The sequence below is a fragment of the Microcaecilia unicolor genome, chromosome 8 (genome assembly GCF_901765095.1).
Source record: "Microcaecilia unicolor chromosome 8, aMicUni1.1, whole genome shotgun sequence".
NCBI classification, from domain to species: domain Eukaryota; kingdom Metazoa; phylum Chordata; class Amphibia; order Gymnophiona; family Siphonopidae; genus Microcaecilia; species Microcaecilia unicolor.
In genome coordinates, this window is record NC_044038.1 from 152,256,481 (window position 1) to 152,282,796 (window position 26,316).

The 26,316-nt window shown below is 44.4% G+C and overlaps 1 protein-coding gene across 2 annotated transcripts in view; it reads right to left on the reverse strand.

Annotated features, from left to right (window-relative positions):
- TBC1D9B (TBC1 domain family member 9B) overlaps positions 1–26,316 on the reverse strand; it is a 91,772-nt gene that overhangs the window by 20,582 nt on the left and 44,874 nt on the right. For both annotated transcript variants that reach the window (XM_030211082.1, XM_030211080.1), the window contains exons 12-17: positions 22,660–22,945; positions 21,330–21,459; positions 21,056–21,154; positions 9,033–9,101; positions 2,165–2,405; positions 806–871 (exon numbers count right to left, since the gene is read on the reverse strand). In XM_030211082.1, the coding sequence (XP_030066942.1) occupies positions 806–871; positions 2,165–2,405; positions 9,033–9,101; positions 21,056–21,154; positions 21,330–21,459; positions 22,660–22,945 (891 nt within the window). The remainder of the gene's footprint in view (positions 1–805; positions 872–2,164; positions 2,406–9,032; positions 9,102–21,055; positions 21,155–21,329; positions 21,460–22,659; positions 22,946–26,316) is intronic.

The window sequence follows — 26,316 nt, forward strand, 5'->3', positions numbered from 1 at the left end:
GAACATGTAGATCTCAATGCTTATCTCAATAATCCTCAAGCGTAGAAGTCTTCACCACGTGAAAAGTCTGATCTTAAGGCTGGATTCACACCTGTCCTAGCCCTTATAGTTGATTCATAACACTCTCCAAGTTCAAAAACAATGCTCTCCACAATTGACTTGGCTGAATCACTTTCCTCCTACTCTCATTTCACAGTCCATGTCCAACTAATTACTGCATATTGTAATCCACAAAGTCACATCCAAGATGCACATTCACCAAACGCATTGTTCTGTATTGTTTCTTTGTTTTCATTGTACTGTATTTTTTTTTACTTTCTCTTTCTATTGCAATATTCTATGTATTATATAGTCTAATAGTATGCTCACTTTGTATTCTGTATGATGTGATTCCACTGTATTGTTAGTCACATTTAACTCAGAATTGCTGAGATAATGTGGGATATAAATGTCATAAAAATCAATAAAGATAAGTGCTCTTTAAGTCCTGCTTCTATGTGGTTTTGATAAAAAAACATTTTGCATAAATAAGTGGAGCTTTTTAGATCAATGATTATTCTATGCTTGGAATTTGGTTGTATTAGTCCTTAGAAGTTGTTGGGACATTGTGATTACTTAGCCAAAGGCAACTGAAGTCTTTTTCTCCACTATATATGTTTTGTGGTGGCACTTTTGTTTGAGTGGATTTTTTTCTCCATTTTTTGTGTGAAACAGAGAATGTACAATCATGCTGTGCTTGATGTGCATTTAGGAACTATTGGTGTATTTATGCATTTAGGGAGGAACAGATGGAATTTGCTCTTACCTGGAGGTAGATGCAGTCTGTAGAGAAATTTCAGCTTCTCTGTCAGGTCTCCATGGTACATACCTCCTATTAAAGAAGGAATTATATGCTTACAGGTTTGGAATAATTATTATCACATTTTAGAGTTTCCCAACTTGTTTCCAAAGATATAATTATTTCTCTACAATAGTCAATCCCTCTTCGTCTTGCCTTTGCTCTCTTATCCAAGAATATGTGTACCAAAAAAGGGGTAACTACTACGCCCAACACAACCTCCTTGTAATCCCTCAACCTGTCTTCTTTTCTACACTGAGAGAATGGTTTCCTGTTGCAGACATATAATTGAGTTAGAAGACTGTGCTAGTCTCACCAGAACAAAGATGGGTACCATGACACTTTCTGCCTCTATTTTGTTGAGGGTATCACATGTAAATACAGAATATCACTGTGCTAAAGATTTGGAGAAAACTGCCAGTCTTTTAGCTGCAAGAAGATGTGATGTAGCAGCAGCTCATATCTGGAAACAGGGAGACCACAGTAGCCTCATGAACAAATGGTAGAACAGGAAGGAAGGCTATACAGAGTAGAGCTTGACCAAACCCAGGATCTTCAGCTTCTGCTGAATCCAAAACCACAACCTAAATTGGCCACTCTTTTCGTCAGAAAGCGAAGCTGAAAACTAAACCGGCCAGGCCCTAACGCCACTGCATACAGCCAGCCTACATCTCTTTCCCCCCTTCCTGGACCCACCCGTTAGCCAGCTTCCCCCCCCCCCAATCCCAGGCCTACTTAGGCACCGTGGTGGTGTAGTGACCTAACCGAGGCAAAAGCAATTCATAGTCACTCTCACCCCAGCAATCTCTGCCACGATCTGGGGATTGGAGCTGATATAGCTCCTGCCTATACCAGCTCCAATCCCAAGATGGCAACCGAGACTACCACAGAAGCTCAGAGTGGACATTTTGGCAGCAGATATGGCCGGGGAAAGAGCGACTCTGAATGGCTCTTGCCCTTATTAGGCTACTAGATCACCAGGTTGCTTAAGGTAGACTTGGGGAGGGGAGAGGGTGAGCTGGCTGACTAGTGGATCCAGGAGGGAGAAGGGAGGCTGCTGCTGGCGGCAGCATGGTGAGTGAGGAGGAAAAGGGGGGCTGTGTGCAGCGGCGGTGGCAGCAGAAAGTGGAGGCAGGAAGAGTTTTGGTTTCAGCCAAAAATACCCTGGCATTTTGGCTGAAACCTGAATCCAAATTTCAGGCCACTTTTGGTGCCAAAATTGACATTCGGTCAGGCTGTAATACAGAGGAACTCTTCCAAAACTCCCCCCTCTATGATCATTCCATTCACAATCAAAATACAGTCCTTCCATCAAAGGGCACATACCAATTCCTGTTACAAACTCCTTAAAGTTGACGAGAGAGTCCTTGTTCTTGTCCAGAAGGCGGAATAATCGCTCAGCTAACACAGGAGTATGCTGACCACAGGCCCACGGTGTCAAATGTGCAAAGAGTTCCTTGAACTGTTCCAAGTCAATACGGTACTGTTCCAGGTAAGGCAAGCTTGGGTCATGTCGGATGGCAGTTGTGCGATTGTTGCCCCAATAACAGCTCATCAGGTGTTGTGCCTTGAGAGGCATACATTTAATATTTAATGGTGTACTGATATACAATAATTTAATTGATACATTAAACAGAAACGCAGAGCACAAGAACATAATAAAACTGTCTCACCTCTGGTCAAACGTGATCCTTCTCCTGCCCTCATCTTTTATACTTTTATCTGCACATATTTTAATGACATTTCATTGAACTTCTTTGCTCTCCTATCCACCACCTTGCAGCACCCTTTCCCCCCTCCCAGGAAGCATTACCTAAGAGTGTCAAGCAAATACTAGCCTTAATTTCGGCATAGGCAACACAACTGTTTCCAGTGCCAAATTTCGATAGGTGCTGAAGTGTTTCCCCCACTTGTATACCTCTCTCTGGGTCCTGCCGCCTATACTGATAGGCCCTATGACACTCTGCCCCTTGTATTGGTTTTCCATGGTGACAGGAAGCCCATGCAAAAGACTGGGGCATGTTGTTAAAGGGTGTTACAGACACAAAAGAGAGGGAATACAGTATACAAGAACAACCAAACAAAGCAAACACTGGGCCTTCAGGATTGAGAAAAATGTAGTTCTTTATTTATAATGGAGACCCGACACGGTCCGTGTTTCGGCGTACAAACTCCTGCATCAGGGGTCAAGGGACTCCTATAGGTCAGCAAGATAATAAGTTGACAAAGATGTGGAATGAACAATCAGGTTATATTACATAGGTGTCACAATCGTGAGAACAATATAACCAAATAAAGCACAAAAACCAAGCTCTTTGTTAGGAATGCTGAGGCCGCTGGAGGCGTGGTTACTAGCCGGCAGAAGACTCGAGTCAGAAGCAATCATTATAAATAAAGAATTACATTTTTCTCAATCCTAAAGGCCCAGTGTTTGCTTTGTTTGGTTAAAGGGTGTTAAACATGTGAGGGCTTGCAGGCCCTACGCTGAAGCAAAGTTACTTACCTGTAGCAGGTATTCTCCGAGGACAGCAGGGCTTATATTCTTGCAAGTGGGTAACACGGTGCTGTGATGCCCGGTCTGGGCTTTATGACAAGCCATAAGAGCTTTTGTGGAGCGTGAGATACGCTCCACCGAGCATGTGCGGGTGCCTTTCCACCGCTCGTGCGTGGCTACTACATTTAAACACTACAGCAAGAAAAAAAATAAAAGTAGGAGATAACTAGGGGAGGATGGAGGGTTTGTGAGAATATAAGCCCTGCTTTTCTTGGAGAATACCTGCTACAGGTAAGCAACTTCACTTTCCCCCGAGGACAAGCAAGGCATTAATTCTCACAAGTGGGATATCCCTAGCATCCAGGCTCACAGAAAACATCAAACATTGGTCAATAGGACCCTGCAACAGCGAGGACATAGATCAACCTGAAACTATATACCAACTGATTGAGAATGCAGCCTGCAACAGAATAAAACAGGCCTAAGGGGGTGGAGTTGGATTCTAGACCACAAACAGATTCTGCAGCACTGTCTGCCAGAACAATCACATCGGGCATCCTGCTCAAGACAGTTAATGAGAAGTGAATATGTGGACTGAAGACCTCGTCGCAGCCTTGCAAATTTCTTCAGTGGAGGCCGACTGCAAGTGGGCTACCGAAGCAGCCATAGCTCTGACATTATGAGCCTTGACATGACCCTCCAGTGTCAGCCCAGCCTGGACACAGGTGAAAAAAATGTAATCTGCCAGCCAATTAGAAATTGTGCGTTTCCCGATGGCAACTCCCATCCTGTCGGGATCAAAAGAAACAAACAGTTGAGTGGACTGTCTGTGGGGCCTTGTCTGCTCCATGTAGTAGGCCAATGCTTGCTTTCAGTCCAAGGTGCTCTCATCAGGACGGGCATGAGGTTGAAGGAAGAATGTTGGTAAGATAATTGACTGGTTCAGATGGAACTCTGACAATCTTTGGTAGGAACTTAGGATGCATGTGGAGGACAACTCTGTTGTGATGAAACTTAGTATAAGGTGCATCCACTACTAGAGCCTGAAGCTCACTGACTATGAGCTGAAGTAACAGCCACCAAGAAAATGAGCTTCCAGGTCTGAAGTGCTTGACGGCAGGAATTCAGTGGCTCAAAAGGAGCTCTCAGCAGTTGGGTGAGAACGACATTGAGGTCCCATGACACAGGCGGAGGTTTGACAGGAGGCTTTGACAAAAGCAAACCTCTCATCAAGTGAACAACTAGAGGCTGTCCAGAAATGGGATTCCCTGAAGAAGCAGTGCGAACGCGACCGTTGGGATCCGCACATTCATCTATTTTACAATCTGCACATAACTGGACAGCGCGTCAAAGATAAGTTGTTGAATTTTTCACTTGCAGTGCGCTGTTATATATGGAATACAGGAATCACCATTAAGATAGAGAAGTTTATTTTTATTTAAATTCATAAGAAAAATATAAAAATATTTTTTTGGGGGGGGGGGGGGGGGTTGTCGATGATTACTTTTTGTGCTGTGTGCATATGAACAGTTACTCTTTTGCCACAGATTGATGAGGACATTTTCCCCCTTATTGATAAGTCACTTTTCACTGTGTGTGTTTTTGATATGTATCAGTAGTAGTGAACAGTGAAGTTGATCTGTGGGGACATTTACTATTTGTAGCTTATGACGAACTATAGTAGTTCTAGCACCCAAATAGTTCTCCGTATGGACTCCCGAACACTGTCCTCCAACATGCTCTTCACCAGCCAATCACTGAGGTAAGGGAACATATGTACTCTCAGTCTGTGTAGCGACGCTACAACTACCGCTAGACATTTGGTAAAGACCCTGGGAGCTGACACGAGGCCAAAAGGCAACACGTAGTACTGGTAGTGATGCGTTCCCAGCCGACATTGAAGATACTTCCGGTGGGCTGGAAGTATTGGGATGTGAGTATATGCATCTTTTAAGTCCAGAGAGCATAGCCAATTGTTTTCTTGAATCATGGGAAGAAGGGTGCCCAGGGAAAACATTGTGAACTTTTCTTTGACTAGGAATTTGTTCAGGGCCTTTAGGTCTAGGATGGGATGTATCCCCCTTGTCTTCTTTTGCACGAGGAAGTACCTGGAATAGAATCCTTGCCCTTCCTTCTCTACCATCCAGCAGCTCAGGGAGTAAGGCTCAGATATGCTCATCGAGGGCCAACACCAGGAAAGACTGTGATGTCGGCTCCGAGACAGGCTGCAGAACAGATAGGGCCGAGACAGGAGTTGGGTCCTGGCTGCCTGGAGACAGGCACACTGGCACCTACTGGAGAGAGGGGGAGTAATCCTCCTGGCGCCGACGCTTCTTGGGTGGCGAGTCCGTCGATGCCCTGGAGCTCCCAGGACTATGTGACGAGATCAATGCCGATGCTTCTTGGCCTTTGCCCGAAGCTCGGTGTCTATGAGGACAACATTGAATCCTCACGTTGCCTCAGGGTCGGGTCTGATGCTGTCCTAAGGGCCCTGTCCAGCAGTCGTGGTGAGACAGGTGGAGACCCACTCGACTACTGCTCCCAGTGTCTATGGTCTCGAAGCAGCCATAGGGACCGATGCTCCAAATGTTGGTGATGTCTTAGATGTTGACGACCTCGATGCTGATGCCGTCAAGGATCCGGACTTGGCTCCAAAAATCTTCTCTCTTTGAGCCCTTTTTTTCTTACGAAGACAAAGGACACAATTAGCAAGGCTATAGTCGGACCTTAGACACTTAAGACACCAAGAATGGGTGCCAGAGATTGTCTGATTGCACTGGGTACAGCACGTAAGCCACTGGGAGCTTTAGAGGACATGGAAGGCAAGGCACCAGGAAAAAAAAAAAGACAGGAAAGACCCGACCGGAGACCAGGCATAAACACAGCCTAGTAGATGGAATATAATGGAAACTTAAAACTAAAAAAGTACAAGAAGAGAAGGGAAAAACAAATGCCCAAAAATGCACAGCGGAAAACCAATAAAAAAAAAAAAAATCTGAGAGGCACCAAAATATAAAGCTCTTCAGACTGGGCGTGAAGAGAAGTCACAAATGCAGTCTTCTCATCGTGGTAAAAAAAGGACTGCGGTAGCACGCACAAGCGGCGGCTGGGAAGGTACGCGTGTCTTGTGCTCCACAAAAGCTCTTATAGCTTGTCATAAAGTCTGGACTGGGCAACATGGCGCATTACCCACTGTGAGAATTAATGACCTGCTTGTCCTCGGAGAAAGTTTGTTATCAGAATTGCTGATGCTGTACTGGGTCACTCACAGGACAAGCACTGAATATGCAAGGGATGCTGAGGAGTCGGTGGTGAGAGGAATTGGACAAGGACAAATGTTTAAGGGAAGAGAAGAAGCGCTTCTGAGAGGGATATTGCTGCCTCTCTCAGTTTGTCTATAGGTGCCCTCAATTTAAACCTGGTCCCGAGTACTGCACAAGGTATATCATTGGAATTCCCAGTAAAAAAGAGTGGATCCAAATCCTGAGAAGTCTTAGTACTAAATATTATGCTATCTACGCATTTAACAAACAGATTCTGAAAAAAAACATTGAGAGCAATTTTTTAAAACTCTCCATGGTGCTCACAGTCGCTTTGAAAATGAGGGCTAATATGCACAACTGCAGGTACTTTCAGCCTGCATGAAACAGTTGTCATGCATGAACCAGAAGCATATGCACTATTAAAAATGCTATCAACAACATAAGTTCTCTTTTTACTCTTTCCTGTTTAAATTGTAATTCCTTTTCTGAAATATACTTTCCAATTTTAAATTGTAAACCACTTTGATTTTCGATGAAATGCGGCTATCATATTTTAATAAACTTAATAATGTTCCCTTTCCCTGACCTAACCTCACTGGCTTTTTCCTGTAGGCAAAGTATACACACACTATTTCACAGTGCACCTACTCTACCTGTAGTAAGCGGTGTGTGAGATAATGAAACCATACTTTTAAACAAATAAATGCATGATTACCCACATTAACTCATTAGATATGTAAACTGTATTTAGGAATTAATTCAGCACAGAGAACTGTACCTGGTTCAGCTCTCCTAAACAAGCCTCTCCTTTATATTAGGGCTGCATCTTCCCCCACTGCAGCTCCTTGTGACTCTGGGCAAGTCACTTAACCCTCCATTGCTCAGAGTCACAAGGAGCTGCAGTGAGGGAAAAAATTAAATAAAACAACATACCTTTAATAACATGATTACACATTTAAATCAAATGCAGCCCTAAGAAATACAAAATACAAATTGACAAATTACAAGTTAAAGAATCTAAGACAGCATTCAGAACAGCTATTAAATAACCTTACAGCTTTCACAGCCTACTTCAGAAATGCAGCTGTACTCTTTCTTCTATAGAACTCGCTGTAGGACTTTGCAGGTAAGACTTACGGCTACACCAGAATGTAATCCACCCCCGGATGAAGCAGAAGGAAGTGTTTAAGGCAGGGCTTCCCAGACATTTAATATTTCCAGGGGATCCATATGCATGAGCTCAACCTACATATACTGGATGTCAAATAAATACAAATTTATCTCATGAATATTTGTTGTGGATGTTCTAAAAACACGGTTGGCAGTACTGATTTAAGGCTCTATTGCACATCCCAGCTTGCATTATGAACTGTGTCAGGCACACCTAAGTGCCTTACATGAATAGGGAAGAAACTAGATTGGGATGAGTAACTGGGAACCAAGAAGATGGTCTGTGGGATCTTTGTTTTCTCTCTCTCATATCACAGCCCAACCAACAAGAAAGTGCGTTTGAAGCCGCACCAGCTGGTGATCATGAACTGACAAGACAGAGAAGAAAATGTAGGAAAGAGAAGATGCATTTCTACAGAAATTTTCTCAGTGACCAAGTTGGCCAAATACCTCTGTAGACATCAGAAAATATTGCTTTCCAACAACAAGTATGGTGATCAGTTTAGATTTGCTTCCTGGTGTATAATTAGATCCTTGTATATGCCAATACCTTTTCATCTATAAACTGCCCAAATTACCTTTTAACTGATTTACTGTTATAGCCATACCCACTTCCTCTGGCAAATTATTCCAAAAATTCACTTCAAGTAAAAAAAATCCCTTCCTATGAACGTGATGAATTCTACTACTCCTTAAACTTGAATAGTACTTTAAAATGTTGTTCCCAGTTAGTTCATCTAACAGTATATTGTAAGCTCTTTGAGCAGGGACTGTCTTTCTTCTATGTTTGTGCAGCGCTGTGTATGCTTTGTAGCACTATAAAAATGCTAAATAGTACTAGTAGTAGTTGTGGGAAATACTTCTGAATCTTCAAGTTTATCATAAATGTCCAAACATCTCAAAAGCTGCTATGCTAGAGGGTTTATAACATTTCCTTGGATAATAAGAACAGGAGTCCATCCCAATGCCCTGTTTCTATGCAGACATTTGTACTCCACTGGATTTGACAAATGCTTCATGAGCCACGAAGTGCTGCTGCAAACCTGAACTATTTTCTACCACTTAGCAGAATGGTGCTGTGGTACCAGCCCCCTTCCCCATGAATCCCAAGATCCACTGATCAAAAGGCTTGCATAGTAAAACATAGTGGGGGCCAGTACTTTTTTTTAAAACATTTTGTATGTGCATAAGAATTCTGGATATCTCTGGGCATGACCTAATATCACATGCTTCATTTTTAGCTCAACTTATTCATGATGCTCCTTACCTTAAACACCACATACAGCTCTTCCAGTTCATCCATCGAAAAGCCCAAGTCAGTTGATATAGCACGGACCTTCATACAGGGAAAAAAATGAATGCATCTTACTCTGCAGAATTTAATTTTTGAAGACGTTCAAGAATTTAAAGCAACTGTGGTCAAGGATAAAGATAGTTTGCATAGAATTTATTCAGACTTTTTCAATCTAAGAACCTCAGAGTTGTGAATTTTCTATATCAGCATTTGATTTCACGGAAGTTACTGTTCAAGAATTACTTGGTGATGTGACTAGTTATTCCCAGGAAGAACCTCCTGCCTATTGCTAAGGCTAATTTTCTGACCAGACGCTCTCTCAAATGCAGGAACTGGAAAAATCAACAGACAGCACTACATCAATTGGAGCACTTTTGGTTGCTTTGGAACCTGAAAAAGGATGCATTGTGAACTTTTCTTCAGAAATCTCTCCAAAACATTTATACAGTGTAAGTATGATTATATCCAGATATTTCTAAAGTAACTCGAATTAAAAGGAAAGCTTATCAGCGTTGAAGTAAGGATTTGTTTAAAATAGGAGTGTCTTTCTTTTGAGGTATCCGGCTAAATGGGAAGTAATGTATTATGAATTGAATACATCTTTTTGTTTCCTTCACAGTTTGTAGATTATTTCTAAGCACTCTTGCTCTGCTTCGTTAGAGAATCCCCCTTCAGGTAATATTTTGTCAGTGGATGAATCTTAGGATGGCTGGTAGATGTAATTAGATTTCTATTATTAGTTTTCAGAGTTTTTTTTAAATTATTAACTAAGTTGGTGGATTTGTTGGATGATACCTCAGTGATTGAAGAGGGTACTCCAATTTCTAGTTTGTTTTTTCACAAGGAATCATTAATTGCAAAATGATGCATCCTACTCTAATGGATTCGTCCAGATCCTCCAACATTATTATTTCAGTGGCACAATCAAATGCATAAACTTCTCACTACAGAACATATGTCAGTTGCACAGAAAGGATCAAGGGCAAAGAAGTGTTTCCTAGCCATTTGGCTACCCTATTTAAACAGTATGAGTATGTGTGCTCGCTCTCCCTTTTTGAACACTTTGGACATATAATTACAGAGACTCATTTCTGACCTCCTCACAGGGTTGGAAAAAGGGAATGTAACAGCACTATGGACATGAAGAGCCAAATTGGAGCTGGGGATTGGGTAGGTTAGAAGGGATGGGTTTTGTATTGTCTCAGTTCAACATCATTTATTGTATAAGTAACTTTGTTCATTATGATAATCAATAAAATGGTTTATACATAACTGAGTTGGTGGAGCATTTCAGATTTGTGTGCACACCATTTTTTTTCTTATAGATATTTTTAGGATTTATGCTATGATTTTTTAAAAGTATTAATTTATTTGGATTTGGCTCAAGCCTTTTTCACTAGTAGCTCAAGGCAAGTTAGATTCGGGTACACTAGCCCTGTTCCCAGAGAGCTTACAGTCTAATTTTGTACCTGAGCCCATGGAGGGTTGTGACTTGCCCAAGATAACAAGAAGCAGCAGTAGGATTTGTCAGCCTGATGCTGTAGCAACTAACCTACCCTTTCTTATGGATCTCTCTTTTTTTTTTTAGCCATAAAACTTCCTATATTGGTTTATTTTTTATTATATTTGCTGACTTGTTATTTTCCTTATTTTATTTAAGGGTTATATTGTGAGGTTTGTATTTATATGAAGTTCAGTAAAGAATAAATAATTTTTAAAAACACCAATGATATAAATGAGCAGTGGTGTGAGCATGTAATTCTATATTTCTACGATGAATCCTCATTTTGCAAATTAAACTTCTCAAAATGTTTTTATTTGAATGTGCATTTGGTGAATTTTTGGGCGGCTATACGGGTCCCTGTTAGCTCAGTAGCCTAGTTTTTATCTTTCTAGCTGCATCTTTCTCTCCTCTCAATATCTCTCTTTCTAGTAATTGAATGGAGTCCCATTTTCCAATTTTAATATTGTAGTGAAATAGTGGGTTTTCCAGCATGTGAATTATAAGAAGGGGGAAAAGAAAAAATTAGAAGGAATGGTAGATTGTGTTATTACTTGCTTGTGGGCAACGAGTTGTATATTTTATCATCAATTTTGTTACTCATTCCTTGTGTGAATCGACAGTAGAGCTGTGATCTTGTAGATGTTGGAAAGGTACGAGTCAGGATGGCTCACTGTGTTGGCATGTGATGTAACTTTTCCTTCAATAAAAATATATATATATATATCTATATATATATATATAAAAAAGAATATTTCATAAAGTGTATTTCTCTAGTTTGGCCAGCAGGTGGTGCATGTTTTATGTTTAATTATTATTTGTTACATTTGTATCCCACATTTTCCCACCTATTTGTAGGCTCAATGTGGCTTACATAGTACCAGAGAGCAGGGGCGTAGCCAGGGTGGCCTGGGCCCACCCACTTTGGGCTCAGGCCCACCCAGCAACGGTACACCTCACAGACGCCAATAATAAAAGAATTGTCTCCCAGCCTCAAAACCGCAACTTCTCCCTGCTTGCTGCGCTGCTCACTTCAGCTTAGAGGTTTTGCTCCCTCCCTCCATGCTCGTTCCCTTATCCTCTTTGTCTGTAGCAGAGCTGCCCGGTGCCGGCCTGTCTGTATGCTGCTGTGCTTGCTGCCGGCCCCGCCTCTTCGAAAAAGATTATCAGGGAGGTGAAGCCGGCGGAAGAAGGAAAGGAAGCAGTCGCTGGCAGCATGCTTATGGACCCGGTGCCTTGCGGCTTTGCTATAGCGTTAGACGGCGGCGCTGCCCAGCAGCCCAACGGAGATGGAAGGAAATGGAAGGAAAGAAGGTCCTGCAGCGTGCGGTGGGAGAGAACAAAACCTGCATCGGGTGGCTGGGGTGGGGGAAATGTGCAGCATGTTGGCGGGTGGCTGGGGGGAGGGATGAGAAAAATCTGCAGCATGCTGGGGCAGTAGGGAGGGAGGAATCAAAACCTGCATCGGGTGGCTAGGGGTGGGGGAATGTGCCGCATGTTGGCGGGTGGCTGGGGGAGGGATGAGAAAAATCTGCAGCATGCTGGGGGCAGTAGGGAGGGAGGAATCAAACCTGCAGCGGGTGGCTGGGGGGGAGAAGAGAAAAATCTGCAGAATGCCAGCTGTGGCTGGGGAGAGGAAAAAAACCTGCAGCATGCTGGCAGGTGGCTTGGAGGGGTCGAGGAGAGAGGGGAAGGAAGGATGGAGAGATGCTGTGTGGTGGTCGGTGGGGGGTAGAGAGAGATGTTAGACCAGGGGGCTCAAGGCAGGGAGAGAGGGAGATAGTGGACAATGAGAGAGAGGGAGAAGAAAAGTTGGACATGTAGGTGAAGGAGAGGAGAGGAAAGGAGAGGCATAAGCAGGGGAGGGGAGAAAGAGGGAAGTTGGATCCAAGGAGAGAAGATGGACAATGGATGGTAGGAAAGGGAAAATGCTGGATAATGGGGGAGGGGAGAGAGATGCGATAGGAAGATGCTGGTGGTGGGAGGGTAGAAGGAATAGGGAGATAGGCTACGAGGGTATGGAGGGGTATAAAGAGGGAACAGATGCTGGGCTGGCAGGGTGGAGGGAGGGAGACACTGGGAATGATGGAAAGCATGTGAGAAGGCCCAGGGACTGAAGATGGCAAGGAAATGAATGAGAGGATAGTGATTACAGGGGGTAGAAATATGGTAATGGCGCGTAGATTGAAAATGGAAGGGATTGGAAGGCTGGGAAGGAGAGATGGGAATGGGAGAGCTAGATGGAGATGGAAATGGATAGATATCTGAAAAGTAAAAACAAGGAAAAGATTTAGAGAATTAAATTTGAGAGTACAGAGGCATAAAAGAAAAAAAAAAGAAAAGAAAGAGCTAAAATGGAAAGATCAATATTTCAGAGGCAGGTGTAGTGAGGAAATGAAACGAGAGGAGAGAAAAGACAAATGGACAGCTGCTTGAAGCAGAAGACAGACAGGAAAGCGGGAAAGAGAAATTGGAACCAGCTATGAAGGAAAAATAAAATGTCCAGACAACAAGGTAGAAAAGTCATTTTATTTTGAATGTTTTAAATGGAATATGTTAGCTTTGGGAAATGTACATGGTGGATGTCTTTTTATTGTGTTAAGTAGAAAAGGAAATGCGCTTTTGTTTTGTTTTTTCTTCAGTGTTGCTGTACATGCTAAGGTTTCCAAGTTCAATTTTGTCTACATATTTTTATTTCTAATTTGTGACCCTTGTTCTGTAATTTGTAAGGGTCTGTCAGTGTGACTGTAATGGCAGGTAAGGAGATTGGAGAGGAGGTGGAGAGGGAATTGGGGGAGGGCTTTATTTTCTGCCTGGTCATCAGCATGGCAAACAGCAACCCTGACCCTTGCTGTAGATAGTGGGGATCCTCAAGCCCTACTAGCTGGGGATCTCCTCTGAAGCTAGCCAGAGCTCCCTTCTACTGAACTTGGTAGATGGGGGCATCCTCGAGCCACTGACAACTAAGCATGTATGGGGTGCTGGCATCAGTGGTTCGAGGAGTGCTGCTGCCTGCTGGGCTTGATGGAGGGGAGTCTCTGGCAATTTTTAGTGGAGGTCTTCAGCTGACAGAGGTTGGGGATCCTTATCAGCTAAGTATTTATATTTGAGTTGGGAAGTGCTGGGGAGGGGGATAGAGAGAAAATTTTGTGCCCATCCACTTTGTGTTCAGGCCCACCCAAATTGGCTGTCTGGCTACGCCACTGCTGGAGAGGCCTTTGCAGCTCCGGTGTGAGCAAATACAGGGTGATGTTGTGGTAAGATCAAGTTCATGTGGCACAGCCACATTAGGGAATCGGAGAACGGAAGAGTTGTGTTATGTCCATTACGTGCTTAGTTTGGTTGTGTTGCAGAGATTAGGCATTTAAGTTGGATCGGTAGGGTATGCCTTTTTAAACAGGTTGGTTTTTAGTGATTTACATAGTAACATAGTAGATGACGGCAGAAAAAGACCTGCACGGTCCATCCAGTCTGTCAACAAGACAAACTCATATGTGTATACCTTACCTTGATTTGTACCTGCCTTATTCAGGGCACAGACCGTACAAGTCTGCCCAGCTAGTACTTCCCACCTCCCAACCACCAGTCCCGCCTCCCTTCACTGGCTCTGGACAGACCGTATAAGTCTGCCCTCCGCTATCCTCGCCTCCCAACCACCAACCCCTCTTTCACCCACCGCTCCGCCCACCCAATTTCGGCTAAGCTTCTGAGGATCCATTCCTTCTGCACAGGATTCCTTTATGCATATCCCACGCATGTTTGAATTCCATTACCGTTTTCATCTCCACCACCTCCCGCGGAAGGGCATTCCAAGCATCCACCACCCTCTCTGTGAAAAAATACTTCCTGACATCTTTCCTGAGTCTGCCCCCCTTCAACCTCATTTCATGTCCTCTCGTTCTACCGCCTTCCCATCTCCGGAAAAGATTCATTTGCGGATTAATACCTTTCAAATATTTGAACGTCTGTATCATATCACCCCTGTTCCTCCTTTCTACAGGGTATACATGTTCAGGTCAGCAAGTCTCTCTTCATACGTCTTGGAACGCAAATCCCGTACCATTCTCATAGCTTTTCTTTGCACCGCTTCCATTTTTTTAACATCCTTCGCAAGATACGGCCTCCAAACTGAACACAATACTCCAGGTGGGGCCTCACCAATGACTTATACAGGGGCATCAACACTTCCTTTCTTCTGCTGGTCACATCTCTCTCTATACAGCCTAGCAACCTTCTTGCTACGGCCACCGCCTTGTCACACTGTTTCGTCGCCTTCAGATCCTCAGATACTATCACCCCAAGATCCCTCTCCCCCTCAGTACCTATCAGACTCTCCCCGCCTAACACATAAGTCTCTCTTGGGTTTCTACTCCCTAAGTGCATCACTTTGCATTTCTTCGCATTGAATTTTAATTGCCAAACCTTAGACCATTCTTCTAGCTTCCTCAGATCCTTTTTCATGCTTTCCACTCCCTCCCGGGTGTCCACTCTGTTGCAAATCTTAGTATCATCCGCAAATAGGCAAACTTTACCTTCTAACCCTTCGGCAATGTCACTCACAAATATATTGAAGAGTGAGTAATACTGTTTCCGTGCTGTGGAGGTGGCGAAAGCCTGACTGATTCGTGTAATATTGAGAATTTGTTTATGTAATCTGTAAGTTGTTTGGTTACCAAGCTTTCCATCAGTTTGACCACCAACGGGATAGATGCTACTGGACGGTAGTTAGTGATTTCATTTGTTTTTTTCTTGGTGTCTTTTGGTATTGGGGTGAGTAGGATATTGCCATTTTCCTTAGGGAAGAGGCCTTGCTGAAGCATGTAATTTTGGTGGGATGTGAGGTCTGCTATGAAGCGGTCAGGGGCGGATTTCATTAGACAGCCACCTCTCCCTCGACAATCATGCCACATCCACCACAAAGAAAATGTTCACAATGATGTGGATATTGAAACGCGTAAAATCATATCTACCCCAGAAAACATTCCAGAATTTAGTGCAATCCATGGTACTTACCCATGATGATTACTGCAACAGTATTTTCTTAGGCTGCAAAGCCTATATCCTAAAAAAACTTCAGACCGCCCAAATACAGCAGCAAGACTCATCTTTGGCAGATCACGTTTTGAGAGTGCAACTCCTCTCCGTGCAAGACTGCACTGGCTCCCAATCAAGAAGTATCAATTTCAAAACCCAGACTTTAATCCACAAGATAATACACGGAGAATCTCCGAACTATATGATAAATCTGGTCGACCTTCCAGCAAGAAACATGTCTGTATCCTCACGAAAGTACCTCAACCTGTACTACCCCAGCTGTAAAGGTCTCAAGTACAAAACTTATTATGGATCCAATTTCTCCTTCCTGGGCTGTCGTCTATGGAACGATCATCCTAGACCTATCCGAGCAATCCATGACCACCTACCATTCAGAAAAGCACTAAAAACCCATCTATTCAAACAAGCCTACCCAAAAGACCCAGATTAATCTCATGAACCCACCTACCTTACATATACTGAAGAGAAAACGACATTGACCCAGAATCTATCTCCAACCTTACCCTCCCCTATCACCTGTCTCTACCTACCTACTACCTAATACCCATCCTATTACTACCCATCCATCCTTCTATTATGTTATACTTAATTTCCTACTTTACATAACAAATTCTGTGTTACCTATTACTTTGTAAGCCGCATTGAGCCTGCTTTTAGTGGGAAAGTGCGGGATACAATAAAATAAATAAATAGGCAGCTGGGACAGGTATCTAGTTTACAGTGAGGGCGGTAAGGAGGGCGAAGTTTAACCAGGTCCAATCTGCCGGGTATTTTCCAATGGTTGGGTCCAATTCATTAAGAAAGTTTTCAATGTCGGTGTTGTTCTGAGGTTGCGTGTTGTGTAGGTTTACAATTTTTTCACTGAAGTACTTCGCAAGTTTATCTGCAGATGGGATGTCTGTATTCGTGGGTAGCAACCAAGTTGGTGTCTAGGAGTTTGTTCACAAGTTGGTATAATTTCTTCATGTCTTTGCAATCTGTCCCTATTTTGGTTTTATAGTATGATCTTTTGGCCTGTCTTATTGCGTATTTGTATCTTCTTTGTATTTGTTTCCATGTGTTGAGCGTATGTTCATCTTTTATTTTATTCCATGCTTGTTCGAGTTTCCTGGTTTGTGTTTTTAACTGTTTCAGTTCATCGTTGAACCATGGTGTCGAGTTATGCTTGCGTGGGGTTCTTGTTCATAAGGGCGCAATTTCATCTAGTATGCTTTTGCATCTTTTGTCCCATTCTATGAGGTAGTATATGGAGTCTGTTTGTGTTGCCCATTCATTATTGTATATTAGTTGCCAGAATCTTTTCGTGTCTACTTGACCTCTTGTGCTGTAGGATGTGTGTTCTAGTATTCGTTGTATACCCATCTTCCACCAATGTAGGGATAAGTTTAGTTTGTAGTGGTCAGTCCAGGGTGTCTCTGTCCATTCCATATTTGTTATTGTTAGGTTCTGGTCTGTTGAGAGTTTGTGTGAGATGAGATCAAGTGTGTGCCCTTTGACGTGGGTTGCTTGCATTGTGGCCATCTGAGATCGCATAAACGGAGAAATTCCTTACATTCTCGTACGTTGATAGAGTTTGGGTCTTCTAAGTGAAGGTTGATGTCTCCTAGTACTAGTGTATTGGAGTTGGTTACACAAGTGTCTGAAATGAAGTCCATGAAGTTGGTCTGGCCTTCGTTCCAATTACCTGGAGGTCTGTAAAACAAGACACAATTCAAATGATCGCGTAGGGTTTTGTTCTGGATTCTGATTGAGGCAATTTCAAGTTGAGGTGTTATGGACTTGGCAGTGGTTTTGGTGGTAAAGTGGGACCGATAGATTAGTGCTATGCCTCCGCCTCTCTTTTCTTTTCTGGTCCAGTGTGTGATTTTGTATCCTGGAGGGCACAGGTCTAGGATTATAGGGTCCTTTTGGTCATGGATCCAAGTTTCAGTGAGGAAGAGTAGGTCGAGTTTTTCTGACATGATCCAGTCTATTAGTATTGCCAGCGGATCTGGCATTGACGTAGCCCACTTTGATTGTTTGGAATGGGTCTTCTGTGTTTGGTGTTAAGTGGACTTTTGTTAGTTGTCATTCCTTTGTGAGGTGAGTTTGTTTGGGCCCTTCTTTCCCTTCTGTTGTGGTTGTTCGCATGTAAGTGTTCTTCCTTTGTTTAGGTTATCATCAGTTTGGTGAGGTGTATTTGATCAATCTATGATGATTGTGTAGTATGGGTATGATGTTGTTTTCTGCAAGTGGGGTGGTTAGTGTTAAGTGGATCAGTGTTAAGGAGTAGTTTGAGGGTATTCATTATGGTATATATTTCCTATGGTTACTATTAAGACCGTGTTGCCCCAATCTGCTCTCCTCACAAGCCTGCCTTCTTCGGTTGATCAAATGCAGTGCAAAAGGCTCCTTCTCAGGCACGCCCGTCCTGCTGAGGTGTCTTCAGTTCATTAGCAATTGTTCAGTTTTTACTTTGGTTTTTACTGTCACGCCTTTCAAGCCTTGTCAGTTGTAAAGTCTCAATATCTTGAAATATAATAGGCACTTTACTCACGGTCTGGTGATCGGACGCGTTGCCCAGGGCACAGAGACTCCGCAACCCTGGGAGCTGTGTCTATGTTGGGAGGTAGACACCAGAGGGTGGGCAGCACCGCTACTGCTTTGGTCTGAGCCCCTCGGAGCATGTTTAAAGTTGTTACAGAGAAATGCTGTTCCTTCTTTAGTTTAGCATGCAGTATACTTTAAAAATGTGCTGTTCTGGGCTCTGATTTGCCCAGGAGTCCAAATCCAGTCTGGAAATACTGGATTAGTAAAGGCAGCCGGGACCATTCAGGAATTCTGTGCCGGTGGGTTCAAAGGCTGTCATCTCCTCTTCTCCTCCCACTGTCCATTTCCCTACTTTGGACAGATTAAACTGCCTGTGGAGCAGTGGCATTCCTAGGGTGGCTGACACCCAGGGTGGATCGCTGATGCGCCCCCCCCCCCCAGCGAAAGGACACCCCCCCTCCCGGGTGCATTTTTACCTGCTGGGGGGGGGGGGGGGGGTGCCGCGCGCCTGTTGGCTTCGCTGTTCCATGCTCCCTCTGCCCCGGAACAGGAAGTAACCTGTTCCGGGGTAGAGGGAGCACGGAATGAGCGGAAGCCGAGAGGCGTGCGGCACCCCCCCCCCAGCGGTGTGCACCCGGGGCGGACCGTACCCACCGCCCCCTTGGTACGCCACTGCTGTGGAGATGGAGGAGGCATTGATAGAGGTGGTTATCCCAGGTGGAGCGCTGCACTGTTCTGGAGGAACATGACTGATGAACAAGGTGTAGTTTGACTTACATCTTTGTGAGCAATATTGCAGAAGGGCTGTCTGGTAAGGTTTGTCTCTTTGTGGATGATACTAAACTCTGTAATAGGGTGGACACCCCGGAGGATGTTGATGGCATGAGGAAAGATCTAGCGAAACTTGAAGAATGGTCTGATAATTGGCAACTAAGATATAATGCTAAGAAATGCAGGGTCATGCATTTGGGTTACAAGAATCCAGGGGAACAGTACAATACAGGGGGTAGGGGCTGCCTTCATGACTGTCCACAGTCCCCCCAGTCCTGACACCTGACAGGGGGGACAGGGAAGGACACTCACTGTCTCACATACGCACTCGCACACACTCATTCTCACATACACACACGCTCTCTCACAGACACACTCACACTCACTCTGTCACACACACACACTTGCACATTCTAACTCTCACAGACACTCTCTCAAACATACACACTCCGCGCAAAACCTTGCTAGCGCCCGTTTCATTTCAGCCAGAAACAGGCCTTTTTTACTAGTGTTTTATAAAATGCACACTAAGGGCTCCTTTTACAAAGCTGCACTACCAATGAGCAGCACGCTGAATGCAAAGAAGCCCATTCTACTCCTATGGGCTTCTTCATATTCAGCGTTCCGTTCATCTGTAGCGCAGCTTTGTAAAAGGAGCCCTTAAGTGCCAGTCCCATACCAGCTTAGCCTCCAATGATGCCTTTCCTACAGAGTTTCTTCATGTGTAGTTGTTTATCATTAAACCAGGGACATGGTCGTTTTGTGATTTTTGTTTTCAGTGGTGCTATTTTGTTTAGTGTCTTTTCACTTGTTTTGTCCCAGCTTCTCATGAAGTGTTTATCCTCGGGTGGTATGTCGTTGAGTTCATTCATTGTTGTTGTCCAGAATGCAAGATTGTGTACTTTCCCTCTGGTTGTGAATGTGTGTTGGGTTCTTGGCTCTCTCTTCTTGCCGTTTCTTTCCATTGTAGTGTGAAAGTGAGCTTGCCGTGGTCTGACCATGGTACTTCTTCCCATGTGTGTTTGTGAATATATGGTTGATACTCATTGAAAATCTGTGGGTTAGTATGTCTAATTGGTGTCCTTTTGTGTGCCATGAGACTTCTTGAGCCATTGTGAAGTTCCATTGGTTTATGAAGTTCATTAGTGTTCTGGTGTTTGTGTCATTTTGTTTTTCTAAGTGAGGTTTATGTCACCTATTAGTGAACATTTGGGTGATTGGTGCAAATGTTTGATACGAAGGCCATGAAATCATCTTGGGTGTTTGTCCAGCTTCCTGGAATGCGGTAGAATAATGTGATGACAGTTGGTCAGTTAGTGTTTTGTTGGCGATTTTGCATGCCAGGATTTTGATTGTTGAAGATATGTGTTTAGCGACAGGTTCTGCTGTGGAGGAGGATTTGGAAATTGTTGCAACGCCTCCTCCCCTTCTTTTGGTTCTGTTGATATGTATTATTTTGTATCCTGGTGGGAATAGGTCTAGTAGTGCAGGGTCGTCTTCAAGGTGCAGCCATGTTTCACTTATGAGCAGTAGTCTGAGTTGTTCCATTTCTATCCAGTCTCTTAGTAGTGTTGTCTTATTTACTGCTGATCTCGCATTTATGTAACCTATTTGTATTGGGACATATGTGTTGTGTTTAACATTGGTGTTTTTAACAGTTTGTAGTTGTCTATGTGGTCTGCTTGTTTTGTTGTTGTGGTTTTATTGGGTGTTATAATGTGCACCTCAGCATCTGGTTTCTATTCACTCCCATAGCAAGTAGTAATCAATGCAAAGGAAAGACAGGAGAGGCTAATTTCAGAATGATTAAGTAACTACAGCTTTTCACCAACCTTTAAAAAACAAAAAACAAAACTTGATCTATGCCATAGGGAACTTATGGGATCTCTCAAATCCCCACCCTTCCAGCAACATGGCTCCTCCTTCCTTTCCTCATCCTATCCAAGAAATGCCCCTCAGTTGACAGCCAAAAAAAAGCGTGACCACAGGACAAGTGCCTCTTGCTCTGTTTTTGCAAAGCATGTGCAGCCCTACATAATAGTATAACTGTATTCCACTGCAAGTCTACAAAGACCAACTACCCACAGCTCCCTTGACTTGTGAACAGAGCAGAATACAGGACATTAATTGTTCTACCTACCACGCTCCTTTTGGCAGTGTCCTCCAGGGACTGAATCACCTTCAGTCTCTGCTTGAAGCGCATCTGCTCAATGTGATTGGCGTTCAAGTTGCTAAACTTCTAAAACAGAAGAAATTTCTTCATGAGCCTACTGACAATCAAGTGCTTTTCTCTTTTCCAATAAAACTATTTCTACAATGCAGTCAGAAGAAAATCAAGGATAAAGAGGAGACAGATAGGATCCCATATACAATAAAGCCAGTAAAAGCTCCTTTATACTAAGCTCATCTCTAACCTCATAGGATGCTTTGATGAGGTCGAAGATGTCAATTTCAGGTGGTGGCTCATCCCCGCTGGTGAGAAGAGCATGCAAGTGTGGGATTGGTGGAGACACACTCTGTCTGTTCGCCACATTGTCCAGGTACCTGTGAGGGACAAGTAGTAAGCATGGGGATGAAGACCTCAGAGACTAGTACTAGACTAGAAATGATTCTGGTCTCTTGCTCCATGGATTGGTAGCTGCACAGGTTTGAGCTTTGGGGGGGGGGGGGGGGGGGGGGGGGGAGGGTAATAAGGGATGGAGATGAATGTTGACAGATTTAAAAAATATATAAAATCAACACCTTTTCAAAAGTTCTCTCTCTCAAGATATGAGCAAGACAACAGTTCTTTCTTACTCAGTTGTTTCCAACCTGTTGTCTGCAGACCCCTGTGGTCTATGAGGCTATCACAGAAGGTGATCATGATGACTGTAAATCCACATGTCTGGTGATCAGCAGCAACAGTGACATAATCAGTAGCTGCCCCTCACAGGCCAAAAGCAGAAGAAGTGGCAGAAAGATTGGACAGCAGCAGCAATGGTGGAATTAGCAGCTAGCCTAGAACAGTAGCAATAGCAATGGGTACAGGAGCTGTGATGACATTAACAGCAGGCTGGGAACATTACCAGTGGCCAAATCAGCAATGCATAACAATATGGTCAGGGAGCTATGGGGGGTGGGGACTGGGTTAATCATTGAAAAAAAAGACTGTGGTAAAGCTAGGCGGGAGAAACAGAGTGGTGAATAGTTTAGAAGAGTATCAGAGAGAGAGAGAGAAAGAAAAGAGACAGACAAGGAAAAGTTAGGTGGGGTCAGGATAAATTAAGAGGCTGCAACAGAAACTGGTGAAGAGACACTGATGGGAACTCTTGAAAGGAGGGGGAGGGGGGGGGAGAGAGAGATAAAGACTAGCCAGGAGGAGAAAAGGACTGGCTGTTTAAAGGGAGGGGATCTGATGGAAATGGCCTTAGCTGGAAATGGGGGGGGGGGGGGGGGGGGAGGAGAGAGGCTTGAGGATAGGAAACAAAGTGGTGGGGATGAACTACGTAGACTGATAAGTGGTCTATACAGCCAAAAAGTCAAGATCCAATGGCTCAGATAATCTTAGCCTTGTTACTGATTTTCTGCTCAGCTTTAGTGTTTTACTTTCTTGTATCTCACTTTACTCAGCTGAAATTGGACAGGAAAATAGCACCCCTTCAACCATAAAACAAAAACAGCAGTGCATACGTGATGAGACGAACCTATGGGACCCACCAGAATGACCACGAAAACAGAGATGAGACGTAAGAAGAGCTACTGTACCTGCCCAGAACTGTCATGGCTTCCCCCTCATCAGAGCACCTCAACAACTGCTCCATGTTGGCATCCAGGACGGCCAGTGACACCTGCAGGATGAGCTTTATACCCTCATAGAAAAAGCAATCAACAATGATCACAGCACTTTCAAAGGGCATGACACTGAGAAAAAGGGTGAGGAACCATGAAAGAGAGATGGTGGAGATCACACCCAGGTCCTGCATCTTCTCAGAAAGCTGGGGCAGGTAGTCCCGTGTCAGCTCCTCAAAGACCCCTTGGTCCACCAATGCACCTATCCAAAAAAAGAACTTTTGAGCATGGTCTGGAAGTACTAAGTATCTATTTTATTTGCAGTATATTTTCTAGGATGGGTCAATGCAGAGTCAAATTTTTTGTTTTAGATGTTTACTTTATCGACACAGTCCTATTAGCAGCTGCCTAATGACTGGTTATTGTACTTGTACATTTTAATATTTTATTTGTGTTGATGTTTATTATATTTTAATGATTGTATTATGCCATATTTTGTTACGCCTCACTTGAAGCAATTGTATGAACAAGTGAGTAATAAATCAAATACTTGCACTTACAAACCACTTCTACTATGCCAGTAGGAAATGTGTGTATATCTACAAGAGGCAAGAGTAGCAGACTTGGTGGAGCTGAGGGAGACAGAGAGGTACCTAGAGGAGACCTACAGGGATGCTGTAGAGAAGTCCCACCTCCAGACTGGTAGCCACTGTGCTACCATGGAGGAGGGAGGTCTCCTAGGAGAGAATCACCCTGGTGAAATAGGAAGTACTCCTGTAGCCAGGACCTGCCCACCAGGGGATGTACTATCCTCTCACACCGAGGATATGTCTCCAAGTGCTGCCCAGGAGGGAAGGGTTAGGACAGCTGTTGTAGTTGGTGATTATTAGGCATATAGATAGCTAGGTGGCTGGTGGACGTGAGGATCGTTTGGTGACTTGCCTGCCTGGTGGCGGACCTCACGCGTCACCTAGATAGGATTTTAGATAGTGCTGGGGAGGAGCTGGCTGTCTTGGTACATGTGGGTACTAATGACATAGGAAAATGTGGGCGAGAGGTTCTGGAAGCCAAATTTAGGCTCTTAGGTAGAAAGCTCAAATCCAGAACCTCTAGGGTAGCATTTTCTGAAGTGCTACCCGTTCCACACACAGGGCCCAAGAGACAGGCAAATAAGATGGGAAGAAATTTAATCAAACTTGAGTATACAAGTATTTCTTATGAATTTTGGAATCGGTCTGGGAGAGCAAGTACAAAGTGATGCATGTGAGAAAGAGGAACCCAAATTATAGCTACGTAATGCAAGGTTTCACGTTAAGAGTCACTGACCAAAAAAGGGATCTAGGTGTTGTCATTGATGATATGTTAAAACCTTCTGCTCAGTGTGTTGCTGCAGCTGAGAAAGCAAATAGAATGTTAGGTATTATTAGGAAAGGAATGGAGAACAAAAATGAGGACGTTATAATGCCTTTGTATCGCTCCATAGTGCAACCGCACCTCGAATATTGTGTTCAATTCTGGTCGTCGCATCTCAAAAAAAGATACAGTGCAATTAGAAAAGGTGCAGAGAAGGGTAATGAAAACGATAAAGGGCATGGGATGACTTCCCTATGAGGAAAGGCTAAAGCGGCTAGGGCTCTTCAGCTTGGAGAAGGTAAAATTATGTATCATACCTGATAATTTTCTTTCCATTAATCATAGCTGATCAATCCATAGACTGGTGGGTTGTGTCCATCTACCAGCAGGTGGAGATAGAGAGCAATCCTTTTGCCTCCCTATATGTGGTCATGTGCTGCCGGAAACTCCTCAGTATGTCGATATCCAAGCTCCATCCGCAGGACTCAGCACTTAGAGAATTACACCCACAAAGGGACACTCTGCCCAGCTCACCACCGCCGAAACGGGGGAGGGGAATTAACCCAGCTCATCCCCACACAAGTGGGGGAGGGGAATCTGTCCAGCTCATCCCCGCGGAGCGGGGGAGGGACACCACCCCGCCGATGCAGGGGGATCTGGCTTATCCTGCAACCGCAACCGCAGGAGGAGCTGACTGACCCTAACACCGCCGAAGCGGGAGGGGTACAAAGCTGCCCTACAGCCGCACGAAGCGGGAGGGAGCGCCGGCAGAATTTATGTCTCAATCCAGCCCCGTAAAACGGAGGGGAGAGGAATGCAGCAGCTCACTGTAACACAAACTCGTCTCAACTCTTGAAGAATCCAATTGAAAAAACTTGAACACGAAGTCCTCCTGAACAGGAACTGAAGACTAAACTTGAATCTGAAATGCAACCAGAATATAAACAGTACAGATATCTGGGAGGGGCTATGGATTGATCAGCTATGATTAATGGAAAGAAAATTATCAGGTATGATACATAATTTTACCTTCCATATCATTATGCTGATCAATCCATAGACTGGTGGGATGTACCGAAGCAGTACTCACCCAGGGCGGGACATTGAAATCCCTGACCGCAACACTGAAGCTCCAAACCGGGCCTCCGCCCGAGCAGCCACAGTCAAGCGGTAATGCCTGGAGAAGGTATGGGCCGATGCCCAAGTTGCCGCCTTGCAAATCTCTTCCAAAGAGACGGACCCGGCCTCTGCCATCGAGGCCGCCTGAGCTCTAGTGGAGTGAGCCTTCAGCTGGATAGGCGGCACCTTCCCCGCGGCCACATAAGCCGCTGCAATGGCTTCCTTGACCCATCTTGCCACTGTAGGCTTAGCAGCCTGCAGACCCTTACGAGGACCTGCAAACAGGACAAACAGATGATCCGATTTCCGGAAATCATTGGTCACTTCCAAGTATCTGATGATGACTCGTCTCACATCCAGATATTTGAGAGCAGAGTATTCCTCTGGGTAGTCCTCCCTACGAAAGGAAGGGAGACAGAGCTGCTGATTCACATGGAAGCGAGAAACAATCTTGGGCAGGAAGGAAGGCACTGTGCGAATAGACACTCCTGCCTCCGTGAACTGCAGAAAGGGCTCTCGACATGAGAGTGCCTGAAGCTCGGAAACTCTTCTGGCTGAAGTGTTAGCCACCAAAAAGACTGCTTTCAACGTCAGGTCTTTCAGAGATGCCCTTGACAAGGGTTCAAAAGGCGGCTTCTGCAAGGCTCTTAGCACCAGGTTGAGATTCCACGCAGGCACCACTGAGTGCAGAGGAGGGCGCAGGTGATTAACTCCCTTGAGAAAGCGCACCACATCTGGCTGCGAAGCCAGGGAAGCACCCTTCAGGCGGCCCCTGAAGCAAGTCAGAGCCGCTACCTGGACTTTAAGGGAACTGAGCGACAGGCCTTTCTCCAGACCTTCTTGCAGGAACGCCAACACTGAAGAAATTGGAGCAGTGAAGGGAGAAAGTGAGCCTGATTCACACCACGCTGCAAAGGTACGCCAAACCCTGGCGTAAGCAATAGAAGTAGAGCGCTTCCTCGCTCTCAGCATAGTGACGATGACCTTGTCTGAGAAGCCCTTCTTTCTCAGACGCTGCCGCTCAATAGCCAGGCCGTAAGACCAAAGGGGGAGGGATCCTCCATCACCACGGGACCTTGATGCAACAGGCCCTTCTCCACTGGTAGCCGCAGAGGATCGTCCACTGAGAGCCTGATCAAGTCCGCATACCAGGGACGTCTG